General features: G+C 33.1%; 1 protein-coding gene across 3 annotated transcripts in view; it reads right to left on the bottom strand.

Annotated features, from left to right (window-relative positions):
- DNAJC13 (DnaJ heat shock protein family (Hsp40) member C13) overlaps positions 1-15,114 on the bottom strand; it is a 125,344-nt gene that overhangs the window by 58,846 nt on the left and 51,384 nt on the right. For 2 of the 3 annotated variants that reach the window (XM_082655003.1, XM_082655004.1), the window contains 10 exons: positions 14,531-14,606; positions 14,123-14,218; positions 13,212-13,355; positions 9,890-9,972; positions 8,325-8,478; positions 5,529-5,632; positions 5,284-5,443; positions 3,949-4,011; positions 2,745-2,846; positions 1,178-1,282 (listed from right to left, as the gene is read on the bottom strand). In XM_082655003.1, coding sequence (XP_082511129.1) covers positions 1,178-1,282; positions 2,745-2,846; positions 3,949-4,011; positions 5,284-5,443; positions 5,529-5,632; positions 8,325-8,478; positions 9,890-9,972; positions 13,212-13,355; positions 14,123-14,218; positions 14,531-14,606 — 1,087 coding nt within the window. The remainder of the gene's footprint in view (positions 1-1,177; positions 1,283-2,744; positions 2,847-3,948; positions 4,012-5,283; positions 5,444-5,528; positions 5,633-8,324; positions 8,479-9,889; positions 9,973-13,211; positions 13,356-14,122; positions 14,219-14,530; positions 14,607-15,114) is intronic. The other variant, XM_082655005.1, reaches the window with a different exon arrangement.

Genomic DNA, 15,114 nt, shown 5'->3' on the forward strand with positions numbered 1-15,114 from the left:
TCATACCATAAAGAAGCATTATAGCTTAACATAATTATTATACAAAAGTCATTAAAAACCTGAGTGCTACTTCCATAACTTTTAATTTTTAAAATTATTTTTAATTGAAGTATAGTTGTTTATAATGTGTTAATTTCTGCTATACTGCAAAGTGATTCAGTTATATATATATACTTTTTATATTCTTTTCCATTATGGTTTATCCCAGAACATTGAATATAGTTTCCTGTGCTATACAGTAGGACCTTGTTTATCCATTCTACATAAACTAGTTTGCATCTGATAATGCCAAACTCCCACTCCAACCCTCCCCTCATTCCCCCTCCCCCTTGGCAATTACAAGTCTGTTTTCTACGCCTGTGAATCTGTTTCTGTTTCATAAATAAGTTCATTTATATCATATTTTAGATTCCACATATAAGTGATATCATATGGTATCTTTCTCTTTCTTACTTCACTTAGTATGAACTTCACTTAGTATGACAATCTCTAGTTGCATCCATGTTGCTGCAAATGGCATTATTTTGTTCTTTTTTATGGCTGAGTAATATTCCATTGTATATATGTACCACATCTACTTTATCCATTCAACTGTCGGTGGACATTTAGGTTGTTTCCATGTCTTGGCTATTGTGAATAGTGCTGCTATAAACATAGGGGTGCACATATCTATTTGAATTATAGTTTTGTCCAGATATATGCCCAGGAGTGGGATTGCTGGATCATATGGCAACTCTGTTTTTAGGTTTTTGAGGAACCTCCACACTGTTTTCCACAGTGGCTGTACCAGCTTACATTCCCACCAACAGTGCAGGAGTGTTCCCTTTTCTCCACACCCTCTCTAGCAAATGTTATTTGTAGACTTTTTAATGATGGCCGTTCTGACTGGTATGAAGTGGTATCTCATTGCAGTTTCGATTTGTATTTCTCTAATAATTAGCAGTGTCATAACAATAGCTTTTAAACAGTAAGATTTGAAGACATGATTTTGTGTGTATGTGTGTCTAGAAATACAAGTCATCTCATCCTTTATGTGGAAATAGAATGGCAGAGTCCTTGGAGCTGATGACAGTAAATCAAATCATAGATTTAAAATATTCCACATCTCTATATGTGCTATCAGGAGGATATAAAAAATGACTAAGACTTCCATGAAAAGTTTCTCCCAAACACATACCTCATGAAATCCATATGGGCCACTCCTTTCTTTGTCTGCATTGCCAAAGTACCATTCCTTTTCACTCTCTCTTTTCATATCTGGAGCAGCTTCAATTACATTGCTCTAAGTTTTAAAAATATTTAGTTATTTTTCAAGGCAGAAATCTAAGGGGGCAGATGTCATAAAAAGTTACACAGTACTAATTTCTTGAGTTTATATTTCTTTAGAAATCCATCTAAAATTTTAAGTGACCCAATCTTAAGAGTTAAGGATTAGATGCCTAAACTAATAGTCCAAAAATGCTACTTCCTTATTATGCATTTGAAGTAAACAGTTTCCTAAATTCACTTGGCAATCTAAGCTAAACTCAAAGGCATCTATATTCCAGATGGTCATTAATAAATTCTCAGGACACTAAAATTTTAGTAGCAAAGAATACTGCAAATAGCTATATAATCAAACATATACCATTACCCAAAACCACAATGCTCAAAAATACTAAAGTTCTTTTGAAAGAAAAAAACTCACTCCAACTAAAAGTTTAAATAAATGCCTGAGATCAAAGAGTTAAAATGCTAACAGGAAAGTTTTTAGTGGTTTTAAACACTTACTTTCAATTTACTACCCTCATGACAGATAATTCTTATAATTTCATATACCGATGTTTATAAGAATCTAGGATAGAATTTTTATGTACTTAGTATATTTTATTAAAACATGATTTTAAATACCCTCATTACCATCAGCTTTTAGTTAGATTCATATAGACAGCTATAGGAAAGTGGTTAAGAGCACAGACTTCCGAGTTCTAACTCTCGCTCTGTCCTTTATTAGGTGACCCTGGACAACAAACTTAGTCTCTCTGTTCCTCACTTTCCTCATCTGTAAAATGGGAGGGCTGTTGTGGGGTTTAAAGAGTTAATATATTATGTGGACCAGAACGGTACCTGGTACACTATAATACGATGCAAGCATTATGATTACTATTATTTGTACCTGATAATAGAAAATGCCATGTCCTAATATTCAGATAGCACTTTTGTACACAATTCTGCCAAAACATGACACATCTCCTCAAAGAAGGAGATTAAACAAAAATTTAACATTAACACCAATGAGCCAAGTATAGATCCCTTCTATAAGTTAGGTATCAGAAGAGGCCTTTAGGTAGAGACCTGCAGCTCTGTTCTCTTACTGGCTGGTTTCAATATGGCCTCCAGATTCCTCAAGGCAAAGTATACTCTCAGTGGATGTCAATGCTGAATGTTCTAGTTACATAACTGATGGATTCAGTTTAAATCCTAAAGGACATATTGCCTCAAAATAAGCCACATTAGAGATGCAGTTACTTTAAAAGACAAAAGAGACATCAGAAAAATAAAACTGGATCATCATTGTCCATTTTGGTTATTTCACTTTTTGTGTGTGTGACTTAATCTCCCAGGCATTAGTACTATTATAGTTATCAGAGAAGGAGATTCACGGCCAGACACCCTGACATATTTTCAGATTTGTATGATTCTTTTAATCCTAAATTTGTACTCAAAGAATGTTAAACTTATAAAATCTAGGTAAGCATACATACTTGCAGTGGTACTGTAGCTCGGTTTACATGGAGATGTGCAAGGGTAAGCAAGTCCACAAGGATTCTAATTCCATTTGAATCCATGAGGTCCTTAACATTTTTCTGAAAGACAGAAACATGTTTACATAATTTAAAATCTTTCTCTCCAATAGATACTACTACCTAAAAGGCTCTCAAAGAAGAGAATATTTGGAATCTCTTTGGAAAAACTGGCACATAACTGGTATTACTCAGTATTTTCAGGATTTTGTGTTCAAGGAAGCATAAATGTAGATAAAAATTAAAAAGGCAAAACTATACTACAGAGAGATCATATAAATAATTTTTACTTGGGCTTCCCTGGTGGTGCAGTGGTTAAGAATCTGCCTGCCAATGCAGGGGATACGGGTTCAAGCCCTGGTCTGGGAAGATCTCACATGCTGTGGAGCAACTAAGCCCATGCGCCACAACTACTGAGTCTGCGCTCTAGAGCCCGTGAGCCACAGCTACTGAGCCCACGTGCCACAACTACTGAAGCCCTCACGCCTATAGCCCATGCTCCCCAACAAGGGAAGCCACCACAATGAGAAGCCCACACACTGCAACGAAGAGTAGCCCCCGCTCGCCACAAACAGAGAAAGCCCATGCGCAGCAATGAAGACCCAATGCAGCCGAAAATTAATTAATTAATTAAATTAAAAAAGAATTTTTACTTAAATATATTCTGGGCAAAACAAAATAAAATAAAAATAAACAAATTAAAGCCTGGCGGGAATAACACCCAGGATAAACTCTCTGGTTCTACAATTATCCTGCATTTTTCCAATGTCTTTTTGTTAATAAATATTCTGTACTCAGAAATAGAATCCAGTACACTAAAAAACTTTTTAAAGTTCCAGTTTGTTTTTGTAAGCAAGATAAAAACTGGTAATTTCTTAGAAGTTTGTAAGAGATTATAATTCAAATTAAATTTTCCTAGGGCTTACTCATTTTATTTCATTTAAAAACATCTGCATTATTTACTAAAAGTGAGAATAAAATTAAGCAAGTCAGTGTTGGTTTCAAAAATGAATATTTGGCAAAAACTTTTCCCTTCAAGAGTTGAGAGCAAAAGGAGAAGATAAGAACCATGTCTTGATAATTAAGTCAAACTGTAATCATTTACTTTGTTACATACATGTGACTTAACTTGGAAATAATAGCATATTTATGCAAAATACTGTACCTTATTAAGGATCAATTTGTTAAGGAAGAGGATCAACCTATCTCGTTCAAGTTTATCTGTGCACTATTGAAATAAATGAGAATTTAGTCAGAAGTAAATAGAAACAGAAATTAAGACATTACCATCACTGGACAAAATCAACCAACAGCCAAAAAGAAATAAAGTCATCTTGTAAACAAAGAAAATCAGAGAAAACTGTCAATTATTGCAATTCCTCAATGTCTTACATTCTCTGCAATTTGATAAACCTTATTTAATTTCCCTAGAAAGGCAGATATTTTAAGTCACAAACAGATTAATACATAGCTTTAAGAATGCACATAAAAATTGAAGTAAATGAAAGAATTAGCCCAAATGATACTCCCAAGTTAAGTAAAAATTCTAAAGAATTGGTAAGTGATGTTTCACATAAATCACATCATCATGAACACAAGAAGGAAAAAATGTAACTGCCTAAAATACACATGCTATGCCACAAGTACTCAGTTCACTGGAGTAAGAGTGAATTAGAATTCAATAGAGAAATCTCGTGTAACAGCAAAAAATAAGGGTTTTCATCTGGTTATTTCCTGGGTGTGTTTTGTAAACTTATTCAGAACCAGTTTTCTAATCCACAAAGCATGACTGACAGTTAAGGCAATTATAGCAAGCACTGATGACCATTTTAAAAATTGGTGAAATGATTCTGTCAGTTCACTGAAATTTAAACTGTTAAATGTAAGAGGAATGTAAATACAAATGAAAGAGTAAAATGTATACAGGTAAGGAACACTCAAATTTGAGCTGCATAATGGATGAATTGATCTGTTTGTTCTTCTCCCACCTTGCTGAAATGTTAAATGACAAACTTTATTAAATTAAAAAAAAACCAACCCCCCCACCAAAAAACTGTGCTAATTCAAGGTTCCCCTTCTTTATCGTTGTAGTCCTAAAAAGTTCTATTTTCACACTTTGAAGTTTAGTGTGCTAGCATCATTTAAGATTTTTCCAAAATGTCCACTGCAAAAGAACATTCAACTCTAAAAGTCACTATTTTCTTTTACACACCTGTCCAGCTCATCCATACTTAAATTAAAGATTGGCAAATAGGTCGCTAAAGATGTTCAAAAGCAGCAACTGAAAAAAATAAACCAACATGGACAAACGCTAACCCATTAGTCATTTTACTGTTCATCTAACTTTTATTTAAAGAAGTATAATGTAAATTACAGAAAAACTCATGTAGAAAGTTATGGCAGCAACGTGATCAAATAGAACTTAAATTTAGCTTTGAAAATTTAACATATACTCCAATGACACTATCAAGTAGCAGTTATTTTTTAATGATATCCTTACCCTCTCTAACATTCCAATGATATATCTTGTATCTGTAAAAGGTCCTATTTCTTCATGACATCTGCCATAAACAATAGCAAGGGCTTGTAAACATAAACACTTCATGTTTACTTTTGGGGTGAGCAGGAAACGATGATAAAGCTCATTGAAAAATTCATACCTAGATTAAAAAAAAAGTTCACAATAGAATTAGCCATGAAACCAACAGTAAAAACAAACATAACAAAATATGAAGAGTAGCTTACGATCTCTTAATTGATCCACTGTCTTCACTCTCATCTTCCTCCAACAGTAATCTCAGGTAATAATCTCCTATTTTGATTTCCTCTGCCAAGCACTCATATTTAACCTTTATTAATAAAAGCAAATTACATTATTTTAGTTTACAATACTTTTATTGGCAATTTCCACATAATCACTTCTTAAATTCTTTCTGTTCAGAGTTTTTTTCTTTTCTTGATGAGACAGCCTTTAACAAAAAAGTTTGTCATTTCTTAAAATATCTGGTAATTCATTAGTTAAATGTCAAGAGTCAGAATTACACACTAATTTTATGAATGTAAAACTTGCTGATAAAAACTGTCACAAGACTATATGGTGTCCATGAAGACTTAAGGGAAGAAAACACTAAAAACACCATTAAAGGATAACGTGCTTCCTTCCCTTCTCAGCTGGCTACAATCAAGCAAGAAGTAAATGATCCCACACTACACACAGTTTGCCAAACTCACACAAGGCACTTCAGGTCTTCCCTGATCTCCCAACACATCAACTACGTTTTATGGTACATTTTTATACAGTATTCACTCTCTGTATGTACAATTACTCCAGGTTACACACTGGAAGTGATATGTGAGGGAGTAGCCCTTGATTGGGAACTGGGGTTTGTCTCAAGCAAAGATTTGCAAGCAGCTGTAAAAAGGAATTTCTTGACTAGATTATCAAAACTCTTTTTCCAAAGCCTAAAACAGCTGTTTACTAAAAATATAAACTATACAAAATCAAATATATATGTATATCCATTTCATTTTTTTCCTATAAATTCTGAGTTTTAATTTGTTCAACTCCATTTATTAAGAATATAAGGTATGTGCCATGTACTGTTCTAGTCATCAGGAATATAGCATTAAGCAAACGTAAAAAGTTCTATCCTTACAGACGTAGCAGATAAAAAAGTAAAATACTTATGGTAGTTGGATGACAGTAAGTGCTATGGAGTAAAATAAAGCGGGGAGCGGGGGAAGAGAGAGAGAGAGAAAGAGAGAGAGTGTAAGTGTGTGTGTATGAAGAGGGCTATATTTTTAAACAAGGTGGCCAGGTGTGTGTGTGTGTGTGTGTGAGAGAGAGAGAGAGAGAGAGAGAGAGAGAGAGAGAGAGGGAGGGAGGGAGGGAGGGAGAGAGAGAGAGGGAGGGAGGGAGGGAGGGAGGGAGAGAGAGAGAGAGAGGGGAGAGAGAGAGAGAGAGAGAGGGAGGGAGGGAGGGAGGGAGGGAGGGAGAGAGAGAGAGAGAAAGAGAGAGAAGAGGGCTATATTTTTAAACAGGGTGGCCAGGGAAGGCCCACTCAGATGACAACCTTCGGGAAAAGACCTGAAGAAAATGAGGCTCTCTGTAGAAAAGAGTATTTTAGGCAGAAGGAACATCAAGTAGAAAGACCTTGAATTAAGAACATGAATTTGGTGTTTTCAGGGAAGCCAGTGTGGCTACAGGCAATGGTGAGAATATTAGGAGATGAGATCAAAGAAACAATGGCTGGATTTTGGGGCTACAGATCTTGCCTTGTAAGTTATTTTAAAGACCCAGACTTTTCACTAAGTGAGTTGGGAAGCAATAAGAGCACCAGGGAGGGCTTGGAGCAGAGAAGGACAAGATCTACTTACATTATAACAAGATCACACTGCTACTATGTTGATAACAGATTACAGAAAGGCAATGGTGGAAGCAGGGAAACTGCTACAATCCCATAGAGAGAAGAGGGCTGGGTTCTGGGTAAATTTTGAAGGTGCACTGAATAGGACTTGCTGACGAACCGAATTTGGGGCATAAGAAAAAAAGATGATGTCAAAGGTTTTGACTAGAAAATAAGGAATAGCCATTATCTAAGATCAGAAAGACTGAAAGTGAAGTAGGTTTGAGGGAAGAACCAGAGCAGAGTTTTACAGCGAAGTTCTAGAAGCTTATTAGATATCCAATTTATAAGGTAAAAGTATGAAGTCTAGGAAAGAAAGTCTAAGCAGGAGATAAAAATCTTGAAGCCATCAGCAAATAAAAAACATTTAAACCATGAGAATGGATGAGATAACTGAGGCAATAAATATAAATGAAAAGAAGCCCAAGAACTGGTCCTTCAGGGCCAACCAGCATTTAACAGTTGGGGCAATAAGGAAAAATGAGCAAAGGAGGAGGAATGGACAGTGAAGGAGAAAATCCCAGAGAATACAGACTCCCAAAACCAAAGAAAAGAAAGTTTTCACAAAGAGGTGGGAATGAGCAAAAACAAATCATTAACATGTTTAAGAAATGCAGTTGGGTTAAACAGCAAAGCCGGCAGGGTCACAAACATGCTCAAATTTACACCTATAATAAAAATTTACACACACACACAAGATTATCTACACCAACATGTTTCTTGTTCTTACTTTGTCATTCTTCACATCAGTATTTTAATTAATCAGCAAAAAAATGGCCACATTCAGAATCAAATTACCACAAAAAGTCTATTAAACAAGCTAAAAGAAATAAGAACAGGCTATGTTTCAATAAAGAATTTAAAGGGGAAAAAAAGCAAGCAACAGATCTAGAATGCACAGGATCAAATTTATTGACTCCTACATGATTTTCACATACAAAGCTGAGGTACTAAACAAAATTAATTTTTCATTTGTCTCAGGCAAAGTGAAAGTTTTCTAATATTTCCTTCATAAAATTATGAGTGAAAGGTAAAGATATATGTCAAACAACTACAAATTAAAAAAAAAAGAAAAACTCCAAAACTAATACATGCTTCAAAAAAAAACTACTATATTACGAAAATTAAAATTTACCTCAAATTCATGGTGGTTCCAGGAGATCACATTAGCACTACCAAGCTCTCTATCAATATTAAATGCTCTCATTTCAGATTCAAGACTATCTCTCAATTCTTCTCGTGTTTTGAAATTCCAAATTAAGTTTGACCTGGCATGGTCCTGACCAAACCTAGATATACATGTAATCAGAAAATAGTGGGAAGCAATAAACAGTTTTAAAAATCTATAAATCTCCCCTACTACAACTTATAATAAGTAACAAAACAGTGGAATTAATTAACTTTAGCAAGCATAGAAAGAAAATAAAATCTACTGTGTGAAGTAAGTATAGTAAAAGGTTAATGGTAGAATTTTAGTCACAGGTATACAGGTGCTCATTGTAAAATTCTTTCACCTTTTCTGTATGTTTAGAAGTTTTCATTATAAAATGGGGGAAAAAATGAAGTCAAACTATAAGACAAATCTGTGTGGATTTTAAAACAAGGAACTGATATTTCAATTTTAATATTTATTGCTAATATAAATTCCAGTCAGAAAAGAATTATAAACAGATATCAAGTTACATATTGGGGATAAGAATTTCTGGATAATTGAGTATGAAATGTGTGGGATGAGCAACATTCTAGATTAGAACCTTAAAAACTACCCAAGAAAAAATACTGCTAAACTGTCAAGCTCTGATTGATATTTTCAAAATACCTTCCTTTTATTCATGAAATTATTTAACTATCATAATAAATTTGAATTCAAGTCTAAACTGGGGTGGGTGGGCTTTATACCCATTCACTTTCAAACTGCAATCCTTCTAAAAAGTCTGATGCCAGAATTCCAAGGGAATTCTAGGGAGGACAACACAACTGAGGGATTCCAGAGGAAGAAAACCAAGGCATATTCTGAAGGCTGTATTATATATATACTACACTTTTAAAGTACTGTGGGAAGTTCCCAAAGCACATATTTTCCCTTATTAACCAAGGTATAATCAATAGGTCAGCTTCCAGACTGAGTATTGTGAGTTATCTCAAAAAAGTTTTTGCAAACTCCCCAAAATGTTCCAAAGTCCTTCTATGTGTGTATGACTGTGTGTGTGGGGAGGGTGTTGAGGTGGAGGGTGCTGGGGAGGTGGTGGGAGCAGTAGATGGGGAGGAAGGGTTACCATATTAGAAAGGCTGGAAAAGTATATCAGGTCAGCTAACTTGGATACCCATTTCCCACAAGTCTCCTTATGGTTTCATCATCCAACTCTTTAAAGACTCTATTTCCAACAAGGCTGAAAGAAGTTATAATACAGTTATTTCTAAGCCATGATAAAGTGTTTTAAAGTAACCATCTCTAAGCCTTAATAAAATGCTAAAAGTACCTTTGGCTCGTCAGACTACCAACACTCTATAAAAGGTCTTAATTTTATGAAAGCATCACTAATCATACCAATCTTAACAGTTATAATTCTTGACCCTGAGAGCATAAAAATACCTGTAGCATAAAGCACTAGATTCAGGCAAAAACAAAAAAACAACTGTCCAAAAATTAAATCTGGCAATACCAAATTTAATTAATTGGAAGAGAGGCCTAAAGTTTACCTATAATAGAAGAGATCCCAGTTTGCTTCTATTTTTATTCTCTGTCTTCTCTTTCGAAGAACTACTGGCTTTTGATTTATATTCTGGAAAAGAAAAAAACTTCATAGTGCTCAATCTGGAGCTACCAAACAAGCTCAGTCAGAATATCATCACTTTGTAAGTGATGAGAAACATTTCCTTCATCAAATTTTGGCAGAGACAAAATTAATGAAACAAAATCTATAAAATATGAATACAGAATATTAGGTTATATCACAATATAATACTTTGCCAGCATATATTTCTATAGTGTAGCTGAAATATTTTCCGTGTAGCCTAAAGTTATTGTTTTAAATCCAAATTTTGTTAAAGTTTACAATGATGACTAATAAAATTTGTAACAGTCAAAAAGAGGTGACTTATTTTAAACATTTACATGCAGTTAATACAAAAATCATGGCAAAACAATAAACACAAAAGATTATAGGTTATTAAATTGCTACCAAAGCCAAGAGGAGCAAGTATAAATTGAAATAGCTAATGCACAAGAAATAAGTATCTACATTCAGACACATGTGAAGTGAGACTTTAATTTACTAGACAAAGAATATCAAAGACAACTCCACATGCAGGCAGTTTAATGCATTTCACACATGTAGCAGGGACTTAAACTCACCATATTGTTTCTGTCCTGAATTTAATTGTAAAAAAGGAAAAAAAAATTTAAATGAAATAAAAATAAGAGAGTGAGCCTACATCTGCTATGCTATCTCTATTATACAAATTCCACAAGGATGTCACCAGTATAAATCATCTTTAAGACAGAAAAAGGCCCACCTGCTTCTCTGAATTCTATGACTCAAATTTTAGGCAGTCATAAACCCATTTGAGAATTCAAAGAAAGCTATGGTCCTATTCCAGAGAAAGACACATACATAAGGTTTACAATGGAGGGGAAGATTTCAAAGATTTCTTGGAAGTCTATATATGGACTGGAGGTTAAGAATCTTTGCTCCGAGTAAAACGTGTAGATATTTCAGTCATGAAAATTCTAATCCTCAATGTGACAGAAGCGAAAAGTAGAAAGTAGTTATAGATTAAAACATGAAAGTCTGTAACTTCATTAAGGAAGTGGCAAATCATATAAAATAAAGCAAGAAAACAGACTAGATATCACAGAAAGAAAAAAGGGAAAGTAAATTTTAAAAAGTAAATGCTGTTTGAAATGTAAAACATTGATTAATTAAGGAAATATTCCCTACAAATTTTAATTCTGTACACTATCATGAAAACTAATGTTAGGTGACTTGAACAAAGTATATAAATAGTTCATATTTTTAGTTTTAATGACAAACCCTTCCTTAAAACCTCTAATCAAGTACTACTTTCTTCAATTTCCTCTGCCTTCAAGACAAAAAGCTGGGAGTCTAGAGTTATGAAAATGTAAACACTATACAGAAAAAGGACAACCAGCTCTCCATAAACTAAGCTGACTGATTTAGAGACTTAGGTTAAAAGCTCTAACTGGCTAAACAAATCCATAAACTGAAAATAACATAAATTAAAAAAAGCAATTTTATACATTAGCCAAAGGTTATTATTAATCCAACAAAGAACATTAGCTACAAATGGAACTGACTCCCTAAACATTCTGATTATATAAGAAATGCAGTTCATTTTAAGACTAACAGTTAATTTAGACAATGGTTAATTTTCAGACTTTAGCTAAAGCACAGGTTCATTAATTAGATATTTTGGTGTTAATATTTCTACGAATAAAATAGTCACAAAGATTATTCACTGTTTCATAAAGAAATTAATGTTGAAAACAGTATCCTGGCAGAAATAATTGCTCAGCACTTTAGATAACACCTCATGTAAATGAAACCAACAGACCAATAAAACATTATTGATATTAAAAATACATTGTTTTCCCTCTGAATTTTTTATCTTTAAATAACAGATGCTATCCACATTTCTAGCTAAAATAGCTTTGTGTTCAAGTGTATGCTGGATAAATGTTATATATGAAATCTGATGCCAAAAACTTATTTTCAGTATAATTATACCCAACAGCTTGAAACAACTGTTATTTCAGAAATGGGTTTAACTTCCTGAAGCCAAAAGCTTGTAATTTTTAACAACTGTGAAAATCATTCATTTCATATCTACAGACTTTCAATTTTCAAATGCTACAGCAATATTATCATGACAAGACATGCACTGTCTTTTATTATAGGTGCTTTTATTATTGACTTCCTTGTACATCAGAGCAACCCCAAAGGACAGAGAAGGGAGGTACTGTTAATTCTGATTTTATGAAAGAGGAAAGTGAAATTCTGAAAACCCATAACTTGCCATATGGGTTAGTAGTAAGTGACAGAACCAGGCTCAGATGTAGGTTAACCAATTCAAAGTTCAGTATTCTCTTTACTATCCTAGACCTCTGAAAGCCTGTTTAATGATTCTTTATAGTGCATATGTCACTCATACAAATTAGCATTAATTCATTATGCTCAACTTCTAAAGAACTCAATTTTGGTATCAATTTCAGATAGATACACAAGACAATAATATTTCTGTTCTGTTGCACCTGATGCCTTATGTTTAGATATTCTGGAAATTCAAAAGAAACATGTTTGTTTCAGAAAGTTACTTATATTACTTTCCTTGAATAAGAAAATAGCCACCATAAATAAAGAGATGGTTAAAGGGAAAGAATGTAAGTGTGGTCAACAAAAACTGAGATCAAGTCAACTTTTACATGAAACCTTAAATCATTCTTAACCACTGCACATTCCATCCTAGATAGAAGGATGAATATTACTGGAATTAGGTTCTGCAGCACATACCACATGCTGAAAAATGAGACTAAAACTGTTTCAGATCTGATTTTGATTTGAGGAGCAATAATACTGAAATTTAAGTACATATAGTAAATTTAATTTTAACAATGTGAATCTTATTTTCAAAATACTTGTCTAGCTAGCTCTCAATAAAAAAGCTAAACAAGAAGGGCAACTTTATTTGTCTAGCTACAAAACAAAGTTCAGAGAAGGAAGGAAAAAGATACATATGAATTTAAAAGTCTGGAAACTGGAAGTTATGGGAAGAAACTTATGTAAGAAAGAGTGGAATTTTATATTAACTAACTAAAATCCTAACCACTGACTCATAAAACTATGAATGAAGAAAAATTTATATAAAAATATTATCAGAATTAAGTGACATTTCTTCAGGTGTTCGGTCAAAAGTATCTGTACCATTTTTGTGAACAGCAACAATTGAAGTAATCTAGGATATATGGAAGTGCTAGAAATTCGGAAGAAGACTTTATTTTTACCTCTTTTTGTGCAATGCCCATTCTATCCCTCCAATGCATTAACACAAGATCCACTTTTTCTTTGGCAAATTTTTCAACTTCTTTAGCAGCTTTACCAGCTAGTCTTTGCCACTCTGGAACTTTATTAAATTTTCCATACTGATCCTATAAAATAACGTTGAATTCCATTACAGTCCTATAATTTCAAATTTATTTTAAAAATCTAATTAAAGCCAAGTTGCACTATTTTACATGATTAAATGAATACTGAAAAAAAATAGTGAAAGAACAAGGTGAAAATTTCTACAACAAATTATACATTTTGTCCAAGAAATCTTAAACTTTTCTACCTAGTTTTCAAGATGAATCCTTTTAGAGGGATGGCAAGATATAAGTGGGAGATGGGTGCAGACAGAAGTGGGGTGAAGACAGGAAAAGAACACATATAAGACATTATTATAATAGCATATCTTGAAAGATGTTAAGTAATTTTCTCAAAGATAGCCCAACATTAATAATTAAGATAGCTCTGTAAAGAAAAAAAGCCCTACATAAATTATTTTTTTCAGTAACGTTTATCACCAACATTATCACCTTCACCAACATTTATCAATTACATATTATGTGCAAAATATCACCTTATACATTTAAAATTAAAAAAAAAATCCCTTCGTGAATGTACCAATATGCTGAGTTAGAGAAAAAAAATACAAGATTATTATTATTCATAAAATTAGATTGTGGTGATAACTGCATAAATGTAATGATTATAGAATTGGACACTAAAAACAGGTTAAAATTTGGGGGATGTAAATTTTACCTCAATAAAGCTGTTAATAATAATAATTTTAAAAGAATACTACTATTTAACATGTGTTTCAGAAAAAAGTACTCTTTCATCCCGAAAAGATACTCAGGACAAGCATATTTACCATTGCTATTTTCACATTATCTCTAACATGCATCCGATCAGCATCCTTCTCAGGAACTGGATCTGAGCTGTCCAAGTAAGCTAGCAAGCCTGGTGGCTAAACAACAATCAAAAACAAGATAAAAAAAAAATTTTAAAAAAATAAAAAAAAAAACAAGATATAAAGTCCATTTTCAAAACAACTGCACACACACACAAAAAAAACCTAGCCTTCAAAACCCAAATAAATTAATACTATGATTTAGCTATTAAGCATAGCATTTATTATATGACAACTCCTTTGATAAATATCTTTTAGATTAAAAACAAACAGATAATCTAAAAAAACCCTTAACAGTATAGACAACTTATCAATGAAATTTTATTGGGCAAGAATATATACATTTCTCCAGTTATTCAACTGACTTACCAAAATGCGTTTCAACAAGTTTGTTGCAGTTACATTATCAGCTGTCCAGAGTCCCACTAAATGTCTACTCAGCTGTCTGAAAAAAGCAGACGTTGAGAAAGGTTTGCTTCTTTATCTCAGGTAGAACAAAAAGGAATTTTTAAGAACAAAATATAAGAAATAAGACTACAGTAAAACAAAAAAAAAGAACAAAAAAACATTCTATCACTCTGTAATAACCTATATGGGAAAAGAATCTAAAAAAGAGTGGATATATGTATAACTGATTCACTTTGCTGTTCACCTGAATCTAACACAACACTGTAAATCAACTATACTCCAATAAAAAGTTTTAAAAATCATTCTGATGTTAAATACTAAAAATTAATATTTTAATTTGGAGAGATGTATGAGATAGTTAATTCAAATACTACTAACGTTTTAGTATTTTCTCCAAACTAAAATGCTTCCTTGATGAACTCACTAATTTTCAATGGACCTGAACATGAAGAAGTAGGTTCTTACCACTTTTAAAGATAGGGAAACAATTAGACTTGATAATGTAATTAAGTTTGTATAACAAATCCTGCTATAGTGACCAGAGC

The sequence above is a fragment of the Grampus griseus genome (genome assembly GCF_964374135.1).
Source record: "Grampus griseus genome assembly, chromosome: 5".
In the NCBI taxonomy this organism is placed as follows: domain Eukaryota; kingdom Metazoa; phylum Chordata; class Mammalia; order Artiodactyla; family Delphinidae; genus Grampus; species Grampus griseus.